The following is a 20952-nucleotide window of genomic DNA, read 5'->3' as shown; positions in this document are numbered from 1 at the left end:
TTTACCTGCAACACTCTCTTCTGATGCATAACTTGGCAACTGTTACAGCAATGGCAGCCACACTTGGGTGATAGAAGCACTAGGGGTATCTTAAAGTTATGGTGTTGTCGGAGGTCATGTGATGATGTCAAAGGTCATTTGAGGTCATATATTAAAGAGTATGTGCAAGACTCTCTTTTCTATGTTAAAGTTTACCTGCAAGACTCTCTTTTGACAAATAACTTCACATAAGTTGCTTGGATTACAACCTAACTTTGGTCATAGATGCACTTGGGGTACCTTCATGTTATGGTGCCGTTCGAGGTCACAGGATAAGGTCAAAGGTCATTTGAGGTCATACGTTAAAGTTTACTTGCGAGACTCTCTTATCACACGTAACTCGACACATGTTGCTACAATGGCAATCAAACTTGGGTGATGGATGCACTGGGGGTACTTTCATGTTATGGTGCCATAAGAGGTCACATGATAAGGTCAAAGGTCATTTGAGGTCATACGTTAAAGTTTACTTGCAAGACTGTCACAGACAGGGGTCAACGAACTTTTAGGGCCCAATGTTAAGTTTTTATGGCGCGTTTTGATTATGGCTCATAACTTTTGATCCCTTTGTCTGTTTGTGACCAAACTTGGATGGTAGATGTCCCTTGGGGAGGTGAAGGTCATCACAAGGTCAAAGGTCACATACAGGGGTCAACAAACTTTTAGGGCCCAATGTTAAGTTTTTAAGGACGCGTTTCGATTGTGGTTCAGAACTTTTGCTCCCTATGTCCGTTTGTGACCAAACTTGGACGGTAGATGTCCCATGGGGAATTTAAGGTCATCACATGGTCAAAGGTCACAGAAAGGGGTCAACAAATTTTTAGGACCCATTGTTTAAGTTTTTCTGGCGCGTTTTGATTATGGCTCATAACATTTGATCCCTTTGTCTGTTTGTGACCAAACTTGGATGGTAAATGTCCCTTGGGGAGTTGAAGGTCACCACAAGGTCAAAGGTCATAGGCGGGTCAATGAACTTCTGGGAGTTAGAAAAACATTAATTTCTTGTACGCGAATGGGCGAGACACAATTTGGCACTTGCCTTGTTTTAATAGGGAGCTTTAGATTTTAGACGCGCGGACGTTTGAGACGACGAGTGCGCTGGACGTTCTCCTCTCCCTGCGTCGCGTTGAAAAGTAGCTTTAGATTACGCTGGGACGCAACGTATAAAAAATAAAATCGCGCCCCCACATGATCGGTGCATGAAGTAGCTCTCTACGTTGCAAACTGTGCGGACGTAAAAATAGCCCACTACGCGTAGTGAAAAACTCAGGCGACGCAAGCTAAAAATAGATCGACTTGACGCGCGCTTCTGCACACGCTCAGATCATGTTTTTTTCCTTTGAACGTCCGCGCGTCTAAAATCTAAAGCTCCCTAATGATAGTTTTGTGAGATAATGAGAAACCTCTTATGAAATATGAAAGAGCATATAATTCTATGAGGAATTCAAAGTTTGCTTGATAGAAAAATAATGGTTTTGAAATTGCTGAGATATCCAAAACAAAGCAATCCTATTCGAGGTGGAACCCACCTTTTATCAGGATTGCTCTGTTTTACTTTGTTTTTAGATATCTCTGGCATTTCAAAACCAATTTTCGTTTTCAGCAAATAAACCTCGGATTCCTCTTAGAGTGTTGTTAGTAAGCTTTTTAACATTTCATGTAGTGATTTGCAAGTATCTCGCAAAGAGTTAAAAGCTGATTTTACTCTTCAACCAATACTATACCATCCATTTAAGCCCCCATTTACTAGCTCTTTCTCTCCCCTTTTCTTTGCCATAAATTTAAGAAAATAATATTATTATGTCCTTTAACTCCAGCTCATTTTATGAAGAAATGCACGTAGCCTCATAAAATTTCACTTAGCATTTTGTTTTTGAGTATGACTTTCATCTTGTGAGTTTTCTCGAGTATAATCTAACAGTACTAAGCAAAACTAACAGCATCATTTATATTCCTGATATACCTCACATGAGTGTTTCTATATAATTCATTATTTTATGTACATTTCCCATTCATGTGTAGTGTAGTATACACTGTATTTTGAAGAAAAAAAAAGTTACCGCATTGTCCTTTTTTGTTGTGGTTGTTAAATTACATGTTATACGCATGTCCGGACTTACTCTACCATCTGTTCACCTTCTACAGCTCAAAAGTTTATCAGATACACTGTATATACTTTATCTTTGATTAATAGGTTACATGTTTTTTTCAAATAAACTCCAGTTGGTGCAAACATATTTCATAACGGATTAAATGAAGTATGCGTCACAACCATCAACACTGAATGATTTGAGTATTGCATTGTCAACAGGTGGAAATTAGATTTTCATCGGCAACGAAAATATGCAAAAAGGTTGCAAGTAATACAATAACCATAATTTGTAGTGTACGAATGAGATTTAATCCTGCTCAACAGATGTGAAAAACGTATGTCAAAGTCTTAGGGTCGTATCTTCACTTTAATGAGAAAACATCTCATGAATCTCATGATGAAATCAAGACTACGATAAAGAAAAGTAATGAGGTACATGGAGACAAAGCTATTTTGTGTTTAGTTTTGAGAGAAAAAAAATGAAGAGAAAAGGCGAGTGTCTACTATAGTATGTTCTAGAATTGACTGTGAGTCAGTTCAACGTAAAGGCAGACTGAGGTGCACGTTCGAATGAATTCCTTGGTTTTCATTCTGTTGTCCCTGGATGGAACACGTAGTCTGAATCGGGAGCTGGTGTGAGTGTAATACAAATTATAGATCGTGTTCCGTTATAATGATTGTGCAATGAATGAGTGGGATCAAAAACAATTCCATGTATCGAGTTCATGTCTTCATACAGATCTGCGATGGAAGGTAAATGTGTTCCGATAATACGCTGGCCTAGCCGATTTGTTTGCTGTGTCTTTTTTAATCTTTATTTTTAGAATCATGCTATCTCTTACGAAAGACGCTTTCAACCACTACCTACGAGGGAATATAATCGGGATTGTGTAGAGCATATGCATCTTCTTTATCCCTTGAATGCAAAATTATGTAAAGAATCTGATTGCATCTTTTAAAGCACAGTGTAGCGAAATGATGATTAAGTACTGTAGAGAGAAACCGTCATCACCATTATTACGTACTGCCCTCACTCGGCATTGTCACTTTAGTCCCAGCGATCACTCTTTTGAGATTTTGATTGTGGTGTCATGTCTTATATCGATGAATGCCGTTTCAGTTAACTCAAACTTTGGAATTATTTGTCTTTAATTATGTTTTTTGTTGTTGATGTTGCTGATGTGCTTCATAAATGTTTAGCATGCAAGATTTTCTGTGGCCAAGATATGGTTCAACTGTATGCAGTGTTTGTATTGCACACTACATCCAGTGTGTTCGTTATTATTTACCATGCAAAATCAAGAGCTCTTGCCGTCCGTTTTGCTGACATTTTTATTTCATGTTTACCATGTAAAGTTATGAACGTCTGGATTTGTTTTTAGCGTTATTCTATATTCTATAATGTAATCATGGTTGTAAGGAATCATTTCCAATGAGCCTCTTGTGTGCTTTATGTGGAAAGCGTTGTTGGATGCATCAATTTGAAATTTGTAAAATGTCCTTATGATATCATGCTTTAAAATGGAACTGATTGAATGAAAGAAAAACTTTATTATCTGAAATCATGAGCGTTTAGTCAATTTTACTAACATTTTGGTTCACAGAACTACTTTTTGGTTTTTTGTGTTTGTGCTTTGTTTTTATTTTTGTTTTTTAAATGAAGTTCTTTCTTTCAAGTTCTGGGTGCTGAGTAACCATTTTGATATTTTGACCAACTCATGTTGTTTTTTTTTTTTGTCATTTGTGACTGAACAACAATAAAAACATAGTTTGATGGTCTAAAGAGATGTGTTGTTTGTACTATATTTCCGTTAGTCAGCAATTATTGTAGGTCTTTGCATTCTTGCGTGAATGTGTGTGTGTGTGTGCGTGCGCGCGCGCGTGTCTATGTGTATGTGTATGCATGTGCAGACATACAGGAAAGGGATAGAAGTAAGTGGAAAATGGAGGGTTATAGTATGAATGAATTAATGTCATATAGAGCGTTTTTGGTTCAAGGCCGGCGGAACTGGGGCGGGAGGCACTTTTTTCACCATATAAAGGAATAAATAATGTGTCACCACTTTCTTTCTTTCTTTCTTTCTTTTTTTTTTTTTGCTTGTTAGCTCATGAAACCCGGAAGAGTGCCCCCCCCCCCCCCCTTTCCCATTTTTGAAAACCTGGCGCCGGCGGTGTGGTTTTGAGTTTAGGTAAGGAGAGAATTGATAATACATGTATTTCATTAAGGTTTTGTTGTAATATTCTTTGTTTCGATGATTTTATTCGTTGTCTTTTGCTGTATACATTCAAATTAAGATTGATGTTACCTCATTGAAAAGTAATGAAGATTGCTTTAAAAAAAAGAAAATGAATTCGTGGACGAGAGGGGATGGAGGACACCCATTCCCTTAGAAGTGGGTTAGACATGTTAGATGTCTGAATTTAGGGAAGCTTGGGGGTTGGGAGGGATGCCACCCATACGTATGTGTCAACATGGTCAATGTGGGGTATAGGGAGGACTTAGAATTTAATTTGGATTGTTTTTTATAATAGATTCCGAAAAGTTACCTCGTCAGTTTTATTTGATTGTACGTCATTATCTGATCACGATAATTTAAGGTCAAAATAACTAGGCAAGACATTTCCAGGTATTTTTATGGTAATTATAGTTAATTTGCACTTTTAAAAGGATTCTACATTCTTGTTTCGTTCATTTTGTTACAACAGTCAAATCGACTGTGTAAATCCATTTTCATGGAAAGAAAAAAAAAGATTATTTTAAAAATGCATAATAGTGTGTGTGTGTGTGTGTATGTTTGTGTGTGTATAATAAATACATATATATGATTATTATATGAATATATAAACATTATGTCTGTATGTGTGTGTATGCTTGATTAATTCTGAGGACTATTTTATTGTAGTGATATTCGAAAAGCTCCATATCAATGTAGGTGGTAAGCAAACCAAAAGCTGTATCTGATGACAACATGTGTGAAAAGAAAAGAAAAAGTCTGTACTTTGTAAATGCATTTTATATGTGTTGAAAAATGAATTATGTCTGTAAAATCTTCAAAATCCCTTTTGAGTTTCGATGTGGATATCATGACTCAGGACGGTTGAGATGACACTGTGTTTGACCTGAAGTATATCCTTCAGAGGCTAGTTTGGCTTCTTGGACTATATTGTGGAGAGTGTGACTAAAACTTCCTATCTCTCAAAGGTTATGCCAACGTCCCGGCTTTCCTTAGGATTTCATGGACGTGGACATAGCGCCCTGTAAGCAGTTTCATAATACCTGATAAATTTTCATGACATAACGTTGTTCTCCCCCCCCCCCCGCAGTTTTTCCTTCCATTTTCTTCTTTTTCTTTCCTCCTCCTTCTCTCCTCCTCTAAGTTTTCATTCTCCTGTCGTAATCTCACTCTCCTTTTCTTTGTTGTCTCTCAAATTCCTAATTTCCTTCTCTTTCTATCTCTCTGTCTTTACCTTTCTCAGTTCTGTAGCTCTCTTCCCCTCCTCCTTCACTTGAACTTCTGCATCTGTTTCTGTCTTCCCTTCTGCTTTTTTTGCCTACTCACCCTGTCCTACGTCCCTCTTTCTCCCAAAATCCAGGGTCCTGTTTTTCCCATGACAAGTCGTAACCATCTTTCCTGAGTGATAACATCTTCATAGGGACGTCACGATATTAACTAGAAATGAAATTGTACTGAAGAAGTGCAGAAGACGGTCTGATGAAACCAAAAAAAAAAAAAAGCTCGTACTCGTCGTCAAAACAACCTTCCCCCTGAGTCTGAACACGTGATTACCTCTGAGGGATGGGATTGGTCAGCACACATACTACGTCATTTATAACCCTATAAAACACGTGAATGCCGTAATGATATTAAAGACCTTTTTAAAGTCAGCAAGAAAGGTCTGTTTTCATGATCAGCATCAAGAAAGCATTTTAAGCAATAAATTCAGGAGACTTTCTTACACTGATCCAAACGTCTTATTCGTGGCAATAAAGAGCGGACGCAGTCGGCTGCAGTGGAGCTTGTAAAAACTGCAATCCTCCCGAACAGAACAAGGTATGGTGAACCGACAAACTTCCTATAACTTATATTTTGTTAAATATCATAGATGCCGCTGATAATGAGTGCCGGTTATATTTGATTGCATTGGAATTTCATGTCTTTCCGCCGAAGAATTTTTTTATACTGTACACGAAAGCGTGTATGATATAATTACCCTGCGTTGTCATGTAATTCTAGCCTCGTTTGGGTAATTCATGTGCATAAGCGTGACATTGCTTGATTGTGTTTGAATATGCAAGGAGAGGTGAAAGCGAGCGTCTTTATTGCATACTGACGCACTGTTCATTCTCCATCGCACAAACTAAGATCCATGGTGGGATGTGAGCGCAGCACAAAAACTTCGCAGTTTGTAGAATTGTACACCACCAAAACTCATGCAAAGACTTTAGATTAGCAGGTGCGATCAATAATATTTTTATCTTTTTAAATCAATTTATAATGAAAATTTTGTATTAAATCCCACTTGTTACTTTAAGTGGTTAAATATCACTGGTTATAATATGACGTGTAATCTGCATTGTATCTCAACGAGAAGATACATTGCGTCTTTTGTAAAGTACTGACTTGTTATTGACACTTTAAACTCTTTTTTTTTTTGTTCTCTCTTGTCAATGTCCGACAGGACAAATAGGCACCACACATGCATTTCTTCTTTCCCCCCTCATGTTCCTCTCTTTGTAAATACCCCCCCCCTCATCATTTAAACTATTTGCAAGCATATAGATTGTGTGCACGGGGGTTGCAACGATTTTCAAGCTTTAAGCTTATGTTGCAATTCCTTGGCGTGTTCGTTACCTTGAATAATGTAGCTCTCTTAGAGTTGTATACTATTTCTGTAACTGCTTCTTATCAATGTATACTTATCGTATATATTATCGTATATATTCTGTCTTGGCTATATGAGATGTACTTGTATACATTTTGTATGCACTCCTATTTTGTGAACACGCATGAAATCTTGAATAAATAAAATAAAATAAAATAAATATCATAATGCATGTAGGATTATTAAACTGGATTGAATATTTCACTGTTAAAAGTTGTTTACAGGAAACAATTTTCTCAAAAATGAAGTGAATACATCCTGCAGACGGTGTTAGAAGAAACACAATATTGCTGCATCATTTTTTTAAAGAATATTGGGAATTTTGGGATGGTTTTAAACATTCGTTTGCATGGTGTCTCTTTTGTCTCGTTTGTAAGGGAAATTGTACATGTTTGAAAGGTTCAAATATTGTCTCACCTTGAGCATCATAACGTAGTTCTAATGACTTACTATCTTGCTTAAAAATGGTCTCGGGGCCTCATCACATTTTCTTTTCGTCTAAAGAGTTCATGTTGCCATTCCATAACAGTATGCTCAGCTAGCAGAAAATATCACAGCGTTGACTGAGTCGGCGCGAACTTTAAAATGAGCGCATCACTCCGTATTTCCCTGTCTGGCTTCTCGCCAAAAAGTTCCCGAAGTTTGTCGACATTTCATAAAGCCACGCGACATGATGCACCCATCCGGTGCGCCGAGGTACCGCCGGTAGCTCCCGTCTCAAGTGACTTCCCCCAAGTACGCTAGCCAGAATATCACATCTTTCAGCTCATCGACCTGCAAAGAAAGTCTCTAGAGCAATATCGAAAAGAAGAATGTTCAGAGATGCAGGCGAGTGATCTTTGCGGAATACCATAAAGCAGTTTTTAACTTCATATAGTTCATGATCGTGGTTGTTGAGGAGTCTCTTGAAACTCTAATTCTGAAAAGAAACAACGTGTGGAATGACATTTTCCCCAGGAGAGAATAGTACAAAAAAAGGGGGGCAAATCGACCTTTAAGGTGATTTTACATGTCTGCCAAAATTGTCCATCCTCTTCAAATTCACAAACCTTGTATTCGCGGTCCATGCATCAAGTGTAGGAAATTGGGTCTTCCATTTCAGATACTTCTTGGCAGTGATACAATCAAAGCAAAGGTTCTCGGATTCTTTTACTTAATGTACATCTCCACATGCGCTAACTCATGCTCTCTTTTTTTTTTAGATGTCCAATAGAGATACCTTGCCAACCGTAGATTGCGGATCACAGTCGCGTCAGATTATTTTGCGTAGTTGGTCTCCATCAACGGTATCAACGACAGTAGATAGCAAGAAAGCTTCTAAAACATCGTCACCCCGCATCTTCACTAGAGTTACCGTATACACCCCCCTCCTTTTCATATAGATAGCACAAATTTTTTTCTTTTTTTTCCTTTTTTTTTTACCAAGTTTTTTCTTTGTACGAATGTGCCAATTTCACACGATGATTCTTTACTTTGTGGTTTCTTCAGTCACCTAGAAAAAAAAAATCAATCACTATTGCTTTCTGCAAACAATGCAATATGGCCCATTCCTCCTTCCGAAGAAGACGCTTAGAATCATTTTCATTTTAGCTTGGTTTATTTTACGATAAAATTACGCTTGTACATGGTTACCCATAACCTATACGGTATTTAATAGCAAGAAATTAATAACCGAAGGGGTTCGTCATTACCTAAAGATTGGTCATTCTGAAAATGATACAAGGTTTCTTCTGGATGCTCATTAATCGGAAATAAAATAACGTTAATTAATCCGAACATAACAAGAAGGTGCGTACAAACATAACTTCGGAATTACGAACCTTACTTGGTTGTTTTGGTATCAACGAATCTTCGGGAAGACGAACCTCTTTTTTTCATTTTCGAATAGTAAAACGAAAATTCGAAATAAGAGCCTTATTTTATTTTCGGATTAACGAATCGTCGGAAGAATGCATTAACCTCATTTAATTTTTGGATGAGCAAACCTGCGGAATAAACAAACCTTTGGAATAACGAATGAGGGAACGAATCAACTTGTGTGGTCTCGTTAACTTCATGTCCATGGACCTGTTGTAGGTCCATGTTCAGGTCTGATCCCTCCCTAGCCCATATCAATCAAGTGTCGAGAAATGATCTTTATTTAAATATGCCTTGTTGGCAATACTGCCAAACTGAAAGTTTCAACCTTGTTTGTCTGATGATGAGTGACAATGATAATTGCTTCCTTTATGTAAGTTTGTCTACATTTGACATTTACATTCACATTTCTGAATTTGTGGAAATGTATGTAGTCTAATCATCTGAAATTTAAGTATCAATTTTGCACACATGCACTACCATCAACAGTCAAGAGATTCTCCCTCTGCAGTATGACTTAGCTCCTACTTTCTTAAACTGTGCAGTCTATCATGTCGTTTGGTCTCATATGATCTGAGTGTATCTATGAATATCCTCTATCATTTGAATCCACGTGCCGATGTCAGCCCCGAACGTTGACATGGTTGAAGCAGGGAGGTGTGAGGTTGAAGTTGGTCGAAGTGGCAGTATTCCTGCGCTGTACCCTCCATACATGTGTTCAGCGAGATCTGTTAAAAATGTCTTATTATCTTAATTAATCAAATACGTGACATCGCAAAGCAACTTGAAATTGTCTAACTTCTATTATCTGGAGCTCTGTCTTTTTCCTCTTTCTTCTAATATTTTTTTCTCTTTGCTCCGTTCTATTAGTCTTTTCACAGTTTTTCCTCTCTTCTCTCCTCTTTCGTTATTCTTCTTTCTTCTCCTCCATTGCCTTTTCATTTCTCTCTTTTTTCCCACTCTTCTCTTTCGTCTTCACTTTTCTCTCCTGTCTGTCAAGTTTTTCTGTAAAGAACTCTCTCTCTCCGTCTCTTCCTCTCTGTCCATTTCTGTCCATTATGTGCCAGTAAACCTAGATGGGGAGGGGGAATATGAAGTTATTGATGTCTCATGAGCGACATCCGGCCCTCCGCTTCTCAGCACCATTGACATCGTATCGTTCCACCGGTCATGGGTTTAGACGGGAAGCACGGCCCGTTGTGGCTCATTCCTTCCGAGCGCCTCCCCCAGTCTATCTTTGAAAATGTCACGAACCTACCGCACCAATATAATCCATTTGATAATACGCAGTACAAAAACTTAGTAAAACAAAAGTGATATACTATACATCGTGATGACGACTCAGTTAGCACATATCACAATCTGATTGATTGTTACGGTTGCATATCTGATGAAGTACACTATCAAACGCGATTGAATCAGGAAAGTAAAATTTATCTCATCCTAAAAAGATCCAGATAGCTCTAACTGCTATTTTTCATTAACTTTGTGTGGAAGAATGCCTTGTGTTGCAAATGCGACAATAGATGACAAAATGCAATTTCATAGATAACGTTTTTTCCTTATACACAGCGTCTCTTCCAAGCGTCTGCGACATGCTATAGTTAAAATAAAAATTGATCTGCTGATTGTGAGCTATATATTTGGTATAAGTCTTCTTGCTTCCTTCATGATTGTTTCCATCTTTTTTTCACACTTCCACAGATGAGGGTGTCGATCATTTTAGGCCTGGTCATCGTCTACGTTGCGTGCTCGGAAGGTAATTGGTCTATCATAATAATCTCATGTGATCACTACTGCAATCTGTCTCACAGTCTCTTTTGTCATTATTCTATTTTTTGAATTGAAGATTAATATAATCACTTCATTACGTGATGGGACATTGATTGATTGGTAAGGTTGCTGGATGTCATGCATTTGCTTTACTTTTCTTTTCCTTCCTTTAAGACGAGAGTTAACGTAAACACAATTCGTCTTTCAGCAACGCCCTTTTAAGATTCGAGTTTAGATTAAACGCAGTGATTAATGTTCAGCCCTCTTTGTTGATCCAAGGAGGTACTTTCATGCATACCTCCTATCTTAACCTGACTACATCAACTGCAGCGACCTTTCCATCTACTTTGGCAAATTGACAATGTATATGTTATTGCTTTTACGGTAAGCGATGTGTATTTTATCTCATTTCGAAATGTTTTGACATGTAAATTAAAAAAGTGAAGTAAGTGTTGGAATGCCAGGATTAATCATGTTTATTCTAATCTTCTTTCTTTATCACACTCCCACAGCACAACGGAACAGTAAGTACTTTCTCGTTTTGAAATACCATATTTGAGAAATCATTAGTTTTACTATAGATCAGGTTACCATTTCGTTTTGTTTTGTTTTTGTGTGAATGTGATCAGTTAAGTCTATTATCCAACTTACTGTTTGATAAGAAAACTGCTGTTAATGTTTATAGGAAGTAGTCAGGACATTGTTTAATGCCTCATTGTGTTCTGATGATGAATATTATGGAAAGAACTTTTATTACATGATGACTTATAATAGTTTTTACGTTTGATATTCAATTTTCTTTCAAGTTTTGCTTTTCAATGTGAAATTTCCGTATGAGAATAAAGATTTTCAAAAGCTCATTCACTGTGCAAAGAGAAAGGTATATGAGTCTATTATCACATACACACAGAATAATATTCATTATCTTATTATCAGATATACAGTAATAAGTTAATCAACATAACAAAAAAATGCATAGTTACATGGACTACTAACACACTGAAGCAAGTGTATGAAAGAAAACATTCATAATCATTGCAACTACCAAGATAATGTGTCAAAGATTTTGTAATTACCACCCCTGAACACTTAATAAACAGTGTGCCTCCCGATATATATATATATATATATATATATATATATATAGATATATATAAAACATGAATAAATGCGTATGGTTTGAATTACAAATTTCACAACTACGAATAAAAACATGTTTTACCCTCAGGATGTCGAAACATCCAGTGTAACATCAACAGCGGACCGGTCTGCGCCAACGGCAGGAGGTTCCCCAATGACTGCGTCTTGAGGAGATCCTTCTGTAACAGACGTCAACAGTTCCGGCTCGAACGCTGCCCGACTCAAGGACCAAGGCAGCCACAGCAGCCATGGGGACAGCAGAGCAACAACCAACGTCGGCAACCTCCCTTCAATCAGGGTCGGCCTAACCAGGGTTGGAACAACCAGGGTCGCCCCAACCAGGGATGGAACAACCAGGGTTACAACCCGGGTTACAACCAGGGCTACAATGGAGGTTACAACCAGCAGTGGTACCCCTCGAGTCAGGGTACATGGAGCCAAGGATTCGCCGACCCGGAGGAACGGCAAGAGGCGCTAGAAAATCAACGAGAAAATCAGCAAGAGATGTACGAGAACGATTGGGAAAACCAGCAAGAGATGTACGAGAACGAGCGCGAAAATCAGCAGGAGATGTACGAGAATCAGCGGGAGAACCAAGAGGAGGGAGGAATGGGTATGTTCCAGGGAGGCTGGTACCAGAACCCCAACCAGAACATGGGGCGCTACCGTGGACAGCAACCTGGATGGAGGGGTAACTACAATCCACCACGCCGACAGATGCAACCGATGTGGACAAGCCGCGAGCAATTTAACCCGATGATGCCCAGTGGACTGGTAGCAGGTGGCGACAACGACTTCGTGGAGGCAGAAGAACTCGAGTTTGACGGACCTGTGGCTCAGACTGCAGGAGGGACAACTAATTCACAAGAGACAAGCTCCGAGGAGATACTCAGTCCCGGTGGCAGTCCCGGTGGCAGCCCTGGCCAGTCCTTCAGCTCCCCGAGTGACTCCGTCCTCAGCACGGGACCGTTCGGCTCTCTTTAAAGCTAACACGATTTAGAATGAACATAGGAGAGTCAGTAGACTTGTAGACGGATCTCGGCAGGTTTTACCGAGTAATTTGTAGTTACGGGATACAGTTATCATTTACGACGGGATATATCGAAAGTCTCTTGTTAAGGTTTACCCACAATACAGCAACTGATTCAATTTCGAATTATAGCACAATAAAGACTTTTCTAGGGAAAACTCGACGACTTGGAAGTTATAATTACTACACCTTATGTAAGGATTCAGTATCAAATATCACAATCAACGAACTTTAGGAAGAATCACAAGGTGTGCGTTTGTTTTACTTCTGGTTTGGAAATTTTTCCCTGAAAGCACTGTCATGCTGACTAAAGGTCAGTGCCTTACAGCATGTTCCTAATGAGCTCTTTTCCTTTCCGTTTCAATCATGTATTAACAACTTTTTGGGGAAAGAATATTCTCTTCAACTGTATTTGAAACTTTGTGTAAATGTTAAGTCAACAAATGAAGTGATATTTGATTTCTGTAAAGAGTAATCGCTTGGTATCTCAGTCATCAGCTACATCAATAGCTGTTATTGTTGTTTCATTAAAAGTACCCTTTGTTCTGCCCATTACAATATTGTATTCAATCATCTTGACTACATTGTCTATTACAAGATGCAGTTGAAATATACGAAGTAGTTATCCTTACAATGAATTGGTGTGAATCTCCATTATTCTTGTTATTGTCATCTATATATAAATCTCTATCTCAAGCAAAACATCGAAGTGTTGCGGCTGAGTCGTACGTGATACATGTACTTTTGATTTGATTTGAATTGATTTGATTTGATTTGACTTGACTTCATTCTACCTCTGCATTTTCACAAAGTAAATATAATGTAATAAACAATTTCCCAAAGATAATCACACATTAAACATATACATATATGTATATATGTAAATATATATATATATATATATATATATATATATATATATATATATAAATACCAATTGTAGTAATACACGTACAATTGGAAAATTATTGATTATTCGATCAAATTATTAAGAAAAAAATACAGGGTACCGCCATTAATGACAGCCTCTGAGAAGAATGCATATATGGTTAACTTGTCATTACAAATTATTTCATACTAAATTGTATTGTGGTGGTGGGATGAGTAGAAAAATGCATCAGTGCAACGGTGAATCAGGGTAACGTGTATGGGAGTGCAGTTTGGTTTGTTTTGTTTTGTTTTGTTTTGTTTTGTTTTGTCTTCTCTTGATTTGTGTTTTGATAGATGCTTTTGTGTGGATTTGTAGGCACATGAGTCGTGTGTTTGTAAAAGTGTATGATTCTGTGTACGTGTAAGTGGATGTGCATGTGTACATGGTATACATATTCTAATATGAAATTAAAAAAAAAAACGTGCGCTAAGAGGTGGGGGGGGGGGGTGAGAATGTTTTATCGAGCCAAAGTCTTAATGCATACAGATATAAGTTCATCGGGCCTTTCGCTGATGAGTGTTTTATGCACAGTCAGTTCCTGTGACGTTGAATATGACATTTTACAAGAAAAAATAAGAAAGGACTATATAAAACAAACAATAGCAAAACGATCCTAGAGTATACAGACTGACCGCTTCCGGTTTAGTGCGCACAGCAGTCTGTCTGAGAATACTTTGTTGTGTGACAGACTGTGATAACTCGTTAAATTTGGTCAGGGTTTGATTCATAAAAATGACCGTCCGTGGGTGCGTTGCTGCGAACGCACCTCCCTTCAGACCCTTAACAAAAAGTTTTTACTTATCAAGTATGCACACACAATTTAAATCTCGCATGGTCTAGAAGGTGGGACACCCCCCCCCCCCCCCCGCTCGCTCATACGGGCTCTGTCACTTCGCTCCCTCAAATGCGCTTGTAAGAAGAGGCTTTTTTGGGGGGAGGGGGGGGGGGCTAGTCAGCTGAAGAAAGGTAGTTGAGCTGAAGGCCCCCTTTTTATTTTATGCTTCTTAGCTGATGAAACCCGGAAGTGGAACCAGAACTATATAAACGTACCGCCCCGACCCCCCTTGAAAAAGCTGGTGTAGCAGATCAAAAAAAAAAAGTGAAACAGACATTTTCTTCTCTAGCTGCATGGACAAGAGGAGTGTAGTATTAAGACAGAATATAATTTCTAGTTTAAATATCGGCATACATTTTGTTTACAAGCTGTGCTACATTCCCTTTATTGCCTCCCCACTTTACCAACACATTGCACCCACAGAAACATACCATCACGCTCTACAATATATCCAAACATGCAGTCATGAATACGAAAGCAACTACAATATCTGCCCAGTAATTCAAGAGATCCATATGTAAAAAACAAACAAACAAACAATGAAGTATGCAATCTCTGCAAGTGCAAAGTGACGTTCTCTTTTACGAATGATTTTCAGCGATTCTGCGCTACAGGGAACCTAACAGTAACCAGGGAGGTTCGAGAAATGGAGTTACAACTGACTATAATTATTCAATCAGCTGTCAGTTTTCTATGGATGGACAAAAGAATTCCACAGGTGCATTTGTGCCTTTGATGTTCGATGCTTGAAGCCGCCATCTTTCTGAGCAATCTGAAGATTCATTTTTAACGCTAACATAATATCGGGTATACGCTGTTCGTTTATATATCAAATGCAATGAAATTTCACCAAATGATAAAGCATATAAAACAAAAGTCAATTCCGTTCGAAAATATGTGCAAAAGTGTAAATCTGAGCTGTATTTTCTGAAAGTGTTTGAAATTTTACCCTCATGGAAAGCCGGTTTTATCACTTTTCTCCTTATTTCCGCCAAATGAAACTAATATGGTATCATCTTCAAGTATAGTTCTTTATCCGAATTGATATGTCAGATTAGCGTATAGACACGTACAGTCGAGTAATTTTGATATCTATTTCAGCAATATTTGAGCAATTTCTATTCGCGCACCCCCGTCCCTTTACCATTGTCTACCGCCCATCGTTTGTAAGTAGGAATACCGAAAAGTAATTACCATCTTAAAGACATATCTTCCATTGAGAGTGACGAGTCATGATGCAATGCCACATGAATCAATTGTCTTCCTATCTGTGAGACAGCTCCAGTTTGACACATACTTCAAATATTTTTGAGTGGCGGCTTCGGGCATGGGATCAAAGCGAATAAGACTGTTGTGACTCCGTTTATCGAACCTCCTTGCAGTAACCATGGTCTACATTCGCAAGAAGAGCTCGCTCTTGCTGGTGTTTAAAAACAAGCGAGGAATTTTTGCCAATTATTTGTATCCGATGCCCCTAAGCAGTGCTAAGAGCGGGACGCAACTCAACTCTAACCATTTTCACTGTTCAGCTGAAACTGCAAACCCATTCGAATAATGTAGCACGTAAAGAGCGTATCCACACTGTTAAAGCAAAGAGAACTTCATTTGCATGAATAGAGAACAACAACACAACATATTTATCAAAATCAGAATGACTTGTTCACCAAGAGCTTTTTGCCATAGAGCTCGTTTATAGTTGAGTGAACTATACAAGCTGTTTATGGATTTCACAATGCTATTATATTTGCATAAGAATGAACAACAACAACAGAACTTAATATTTATCAAAATCAGAATGACTTGTTCACCAAGAGCTTTTTGTAATAAATAAAGCTCGTATATTATAGTTGAGTGCACTAAACGCTGTTCATGGATTTCACAATGCTATTATATTAGCCTAAATGAACAACAACGCAACGTATTTACCAAAATCAGAATGATTTGTTCAAGATATTTTTTTTTTTGGGGGGGGGGGGGTCATAAAGCTCGTATAGTTGAGGTCACGCTGTTCATAGATTTCACAATGCAATTATATGTGTCCATCACACATATACATACCAGAACACATGATTATTATTTACACAAGAAGAAAGAAGACTGTCACATGTATCTCTCTCCCTCCCTCCCCCTCTCTCTCCATATATATATATATATATATATATATATATATATATATATATGTATAAGTGTGTGTGTGTGTGTGTGTGTCAAGAAACAAGAAAGAGATAGAAAGAGAGAGAGGCGTTGTATTTATATTTGACTTGATCGGTGTTAAACTATTTAGGGTCCCCTATTTTTTTTTGTTGAAAGGGCCACCTATAGTATATCTTATTTTTATATTCTTAAGTAGGCGTTTCAAAGTACACACGTCACACACATACACACACATATACACACACACAAACGTAAATTGAATAATGAAAACACTGCTATAAGTCTTGCATAGGAAGATTGTTTTAAGGCTTGTCTTATCTTTTTATTCTGATTTTAATCAGGAAATGTCTGTTATTACTACGTTACATCGCTAAATCTGTAGCTGTAAAATACGGGACGAGGGTTCCACGGCATACAGGTGACAATAGCTCACCTTTCCATTAGTTACTTCAACCAATCAGTTTAAAAGAAAATAGAAATTGTCATCAACGAAGTTGAGAAAATAAGTGAAATTAAGGCTGACACTTTTTCCCCCCAAACAGTGACATAGCTACAGTCATAAAGATAACCCAAAGATGATGTCATAGCTTCGCATGATACTGATTATGTTATATCCACCCTTGCTCCGCGAAGAGGAGAAAGTTAATATCCTCAACATATTTTAGTTGTTGCAATGACGATATTGTACATAGAAGGGGCTCAAGTGGCTGAATTATTGGCTTAATCACTCATTTTGGATTTTATGATCAAAATATCTGAATAATTGACGGCCATGATATTATCTCCTTTCATTATGCCTGTATGTGTCCGCCACCATTGATCTCTCATTTTGAAATCCCATAAACTTTAATTTTTCGTCCGATTTCAATGAAACATTAATTTTCAGTTTAAGTTCATTCTTTAACTTTCTCTGGTCAACTTAACCATGGATTGGAATTTCACTTTAACTTTATATTATAAAGCTGCAGGGAAATTCCAATCCATGGTTAGGCTATTTAGGCAAGCCTTGACACTCACACGTTTATGGTCTCAAGGAATATACAGCCTACACATGCAACCTACATAATACCTACAACTCTTTCAAAATCCCATAATAACGTGCTGCAAGAAAATGGTTTAAATGTGGCTAATTTTATGGATTAATGTGGAATGATCTCAGATTTGATATGAAAAGCCAATCTTGCGTTACTCTGCAACATTATGACCTGTAATATCGATTTGTAACAAACCAATTAGAAGTTCAAGTACTGAAGCTGTTATCAAATCGAAGAATAAAGTAACATTAGAAAGTTCGTCCAAATAACTCTGACAGGACATGCACGGGCTGGTATATGTACACTCAGCAAAAAAAAAAGAAAAAAAAAGAAAAAAGTAAACACTTTTTTTTAGTTCATAATTTCCATAGAAGATTTTGATGAAAATCAATGTATTATATACCATATTAAAGGTAATTAAATTGGTTACCAACCTAGAAGGTCAATATGAAGGGAAACTTTACGCATGAGTAAAGACATTCGTTTTTGTCCTCCAAATCACAAAAGTAAAAGTTGAAAAAAATTCATGTTGTCTTTCAATTGGAAAAGCCCTTCAAGATAACAATGATAACAAAAGTCCGGTCTAACACAATGAGAGACATGAATGAAATAGCAAAAATACGTTTTCGTTCTCCTTATCTCTTAATAACCTCCAACAAAATCAAAGTGGGAAACTAAAGGGGGCAAAATCATATGGAGTAAGTGCTTAAAGATGATTAAATGAACAGAATATCTGTATTTCATTCTTTTAATTTAGTAATTTAAGAATTCGTGAGACAAACTCAAGAACCAATGATTTACAATTTTCCTGATTTGAGAAATCAATTCAAATTCCTGCCATTTTTGTTTATTTTTTATGTTGCTTCTTCTCTCATTTCATTTGAATATCGATTTATTATCCGATTCTTCATTTTCCTCAAATTTTAGCCTTTATTGATCTTTTGGGCTTCATAGATATTATAGAGATCATAAATTTATTGTTGCAACTTAAGTCATTTTTTTATTGTGTTAAATTCGTCTTTTGTTCTTATTGTTACATGGAAGAGCGCTTGCGCATGAATGACTTATCTTGTTCATTTTTGCAATTTTTACTTTTGTGCCTTTGAAGATAAAAACAAACGTGTTCACTCATGCGTAAGGTTTCCCTTTTTGTTGACCTACCAAATTGATAGCAAATTAAATTACCTTTCATATTGTATGTAATACATTAACTTGTAGCAAAATATTCTATGAGAAATATAAACTTGAAAAAGTGTTTACTTTCTTTCTTCTTTTTTAATGCTGAGTGTACTTACTGTCATATGTATCTTTTGATGAAAACAAGTTGTTAAGGTGTGGCCTTATAGGGAGAAGAGGGGTGATATTCGTCATCCAGTCACCCATGGGAGAGAACTTCCTCCTCAGCCTCCAGAGAGTGGCTACACTGAGCTAACGTCATGGTCTGTGACTTTAACCGATGGACACGGGGGACGCTCCCCAACGACATGGCGGGACAAGAGCTGACGGACATTTCCCGTCTGCCGTGAATATGAGTGATTATGTCTCCACCCCACCCCGTGCGTCTGATATCCCGATATCTCTATATGTCCCATATCTGACATTATATCGTGATGGTCTTTAAGCCCTCACACACACACACACACACACACACACACACACACACACACACATACACTATTCCCCTCACTCTTTATCTCTTTCTCTCTGTATCTTTCTATCTACCTATTAAACTGTCAATTTGACCATCTTCCTTTGTGTCTTCACCCAATGAAATACACATTTATCTTTAAACCTTAAAATATTTCTTTATATATTTTTGCATGTCATATTTCCACATCTTTATTCTTTTTCCGCAACCGTATGAATCTGTTACTTTTCCTCGTTATTCTTATATATATATATATATATATATATATATATATATATATATATTTATATATATATATATATACATATATGTTATTACGATCATCATCATCATTAATATCATTATTATGCAAATTCATAGGATTTCATCGCACAAAGATATACTTAATCACCCTTTGATATAGTCATATCCTATTGCTCAGATAATTTAGTGATGGAATCTTTAATTCGAATGCTTAACAATCTTTTGGGCACTTCTGTTCTCTTGAAAGATTTTCTTTAAGAATGGAGAAAACATAAAAGTTCCTCTGATTTCTATTATTTTTACACTAGTTCAAAGAATAATGAATAAATCAGTGTAACTGTTATCAACAATATTGAATTGTATCACGTATTGTATTAACGGAATGCATTCTGTTTCTTCAGTGCTAGTTTCTCTCAAATTTAGACGATATTGTGCATGTGAGGTTATTTTTTTTCTCTCTCTCTTTTTTCTGTTCCAGTCGTTCTGCTCATCTCCTTGATATACTTTTGAGAGTGAATGACTATAATTGAAATATTTCTTTCTTCATCATTTCTTTTTTCTCTCTAACATGTACCAGTGTCTTCTTTAATCTACATTTCCTTCTGTCTGCTCAAACCATCTGAGCAAAGAAATATAAAAACTAGAAGCGTCAGCATCCTATAGATGAAAATGATCGGAGATGCGGAAGTCTGAGTAAGATTGCATCGCGTTTCTGGCTCGAGAAGACACGCGACCTCAATTTTGTGTCTGGGAACGCAATATTTAAAATAGCCAACATCTTTCGCAGTGGACGGGGCTATTGGAGACATTGAATCACGCTCCTGCACATACATTCATCAGCCTTGATTAAATGTAAACTATTGGGTCTTCTTCCTCACGTCGTGTCAATATGACCTTTTAGACTGAAACGGAACCCTCTGGCATCGGTTATCATCTTTCGGTGAGCAATACTTTATCCAACGATTTTCGGACGTTTTATTCAAAGTCATCTTCACATGTTTACCTCGCCCCCGACCTCCCCATGATTTATGTGATTTCAGAGACATTTTTTATAGCAGTTCTTCGAATTTCAATCTGAGCGACAGTAGGTAATGAGGCATTACATGTAAACGCATGCACCTAAATGGTAATTAGATCATCACTGCACGTAGTTCTGTTTCTTGGATTAAAAAGAGATATCTGAATCTTGATTAATCAGTAAGGAAAGAGAAAGTGATTTTCACAGTATGCAGCAATACATGGAAATGTGATGATTGCTTATTTTTCCCTCCCATCCCCTAACAAATGACGGT

General features: G+C 37.3%; 1 protein-coding gene across 1 annotated transcript; it reads left to right on the top strand.

Annotated features, from left to right (window-relative positions):
* The first annotated feature begins 6101 nt into the window (after positions 1–6101).
* On the top strand, positions 6102–13054 carry LOC139733981 (uncharacterized). The gene is made up of 4 exons (XM_071644792.1): positions 6102–6183; positions 10577–10631; positions 11158–11169; positions 11874–13054. The coding sequence occupies exons 2-4, from the start codon at positions 10577–10579 to the stop codon at positions 12767–12769; spliced, it is 963 nt and encodes a 320-aa protein (XP_071500893.1). The 5' UTR covers positions 6102–6183; the 3' UTR covers positions 12770–13054.
* Positions 13055–20952: the final 7898 nt, after the last annotated feature.

The sequence above is a fragment of the Diadema antillarum genome, unplaced genomic scaffold (genome assembly GCF_040938485.1).
Source record: "Diadema antillarum isolate AM-2024a unplaced genomic scaffold, OU_Dant_1.0 seq00000507_RagTag, whole genome shotgun sequence".
NCBI classification, from domain to species: Eukaryota; Metazoa; Echinodermata; class Echinoidea; order Diadematoida; family Diadematidae; genus Diadema; species Diadema antillarum.
This window is presented reverse-complemented; position numbering and strand designations above follow the sequence as displayed.

Coding starts and splice junctions, on each gene's coding strand:
- LOC139733981 (XM_071644792.1), top strand. CDS start 10,577: ATGAGGGTGTCGATCATTTTAGGCCTGGTCATCGTCTACGTTGCGTGC.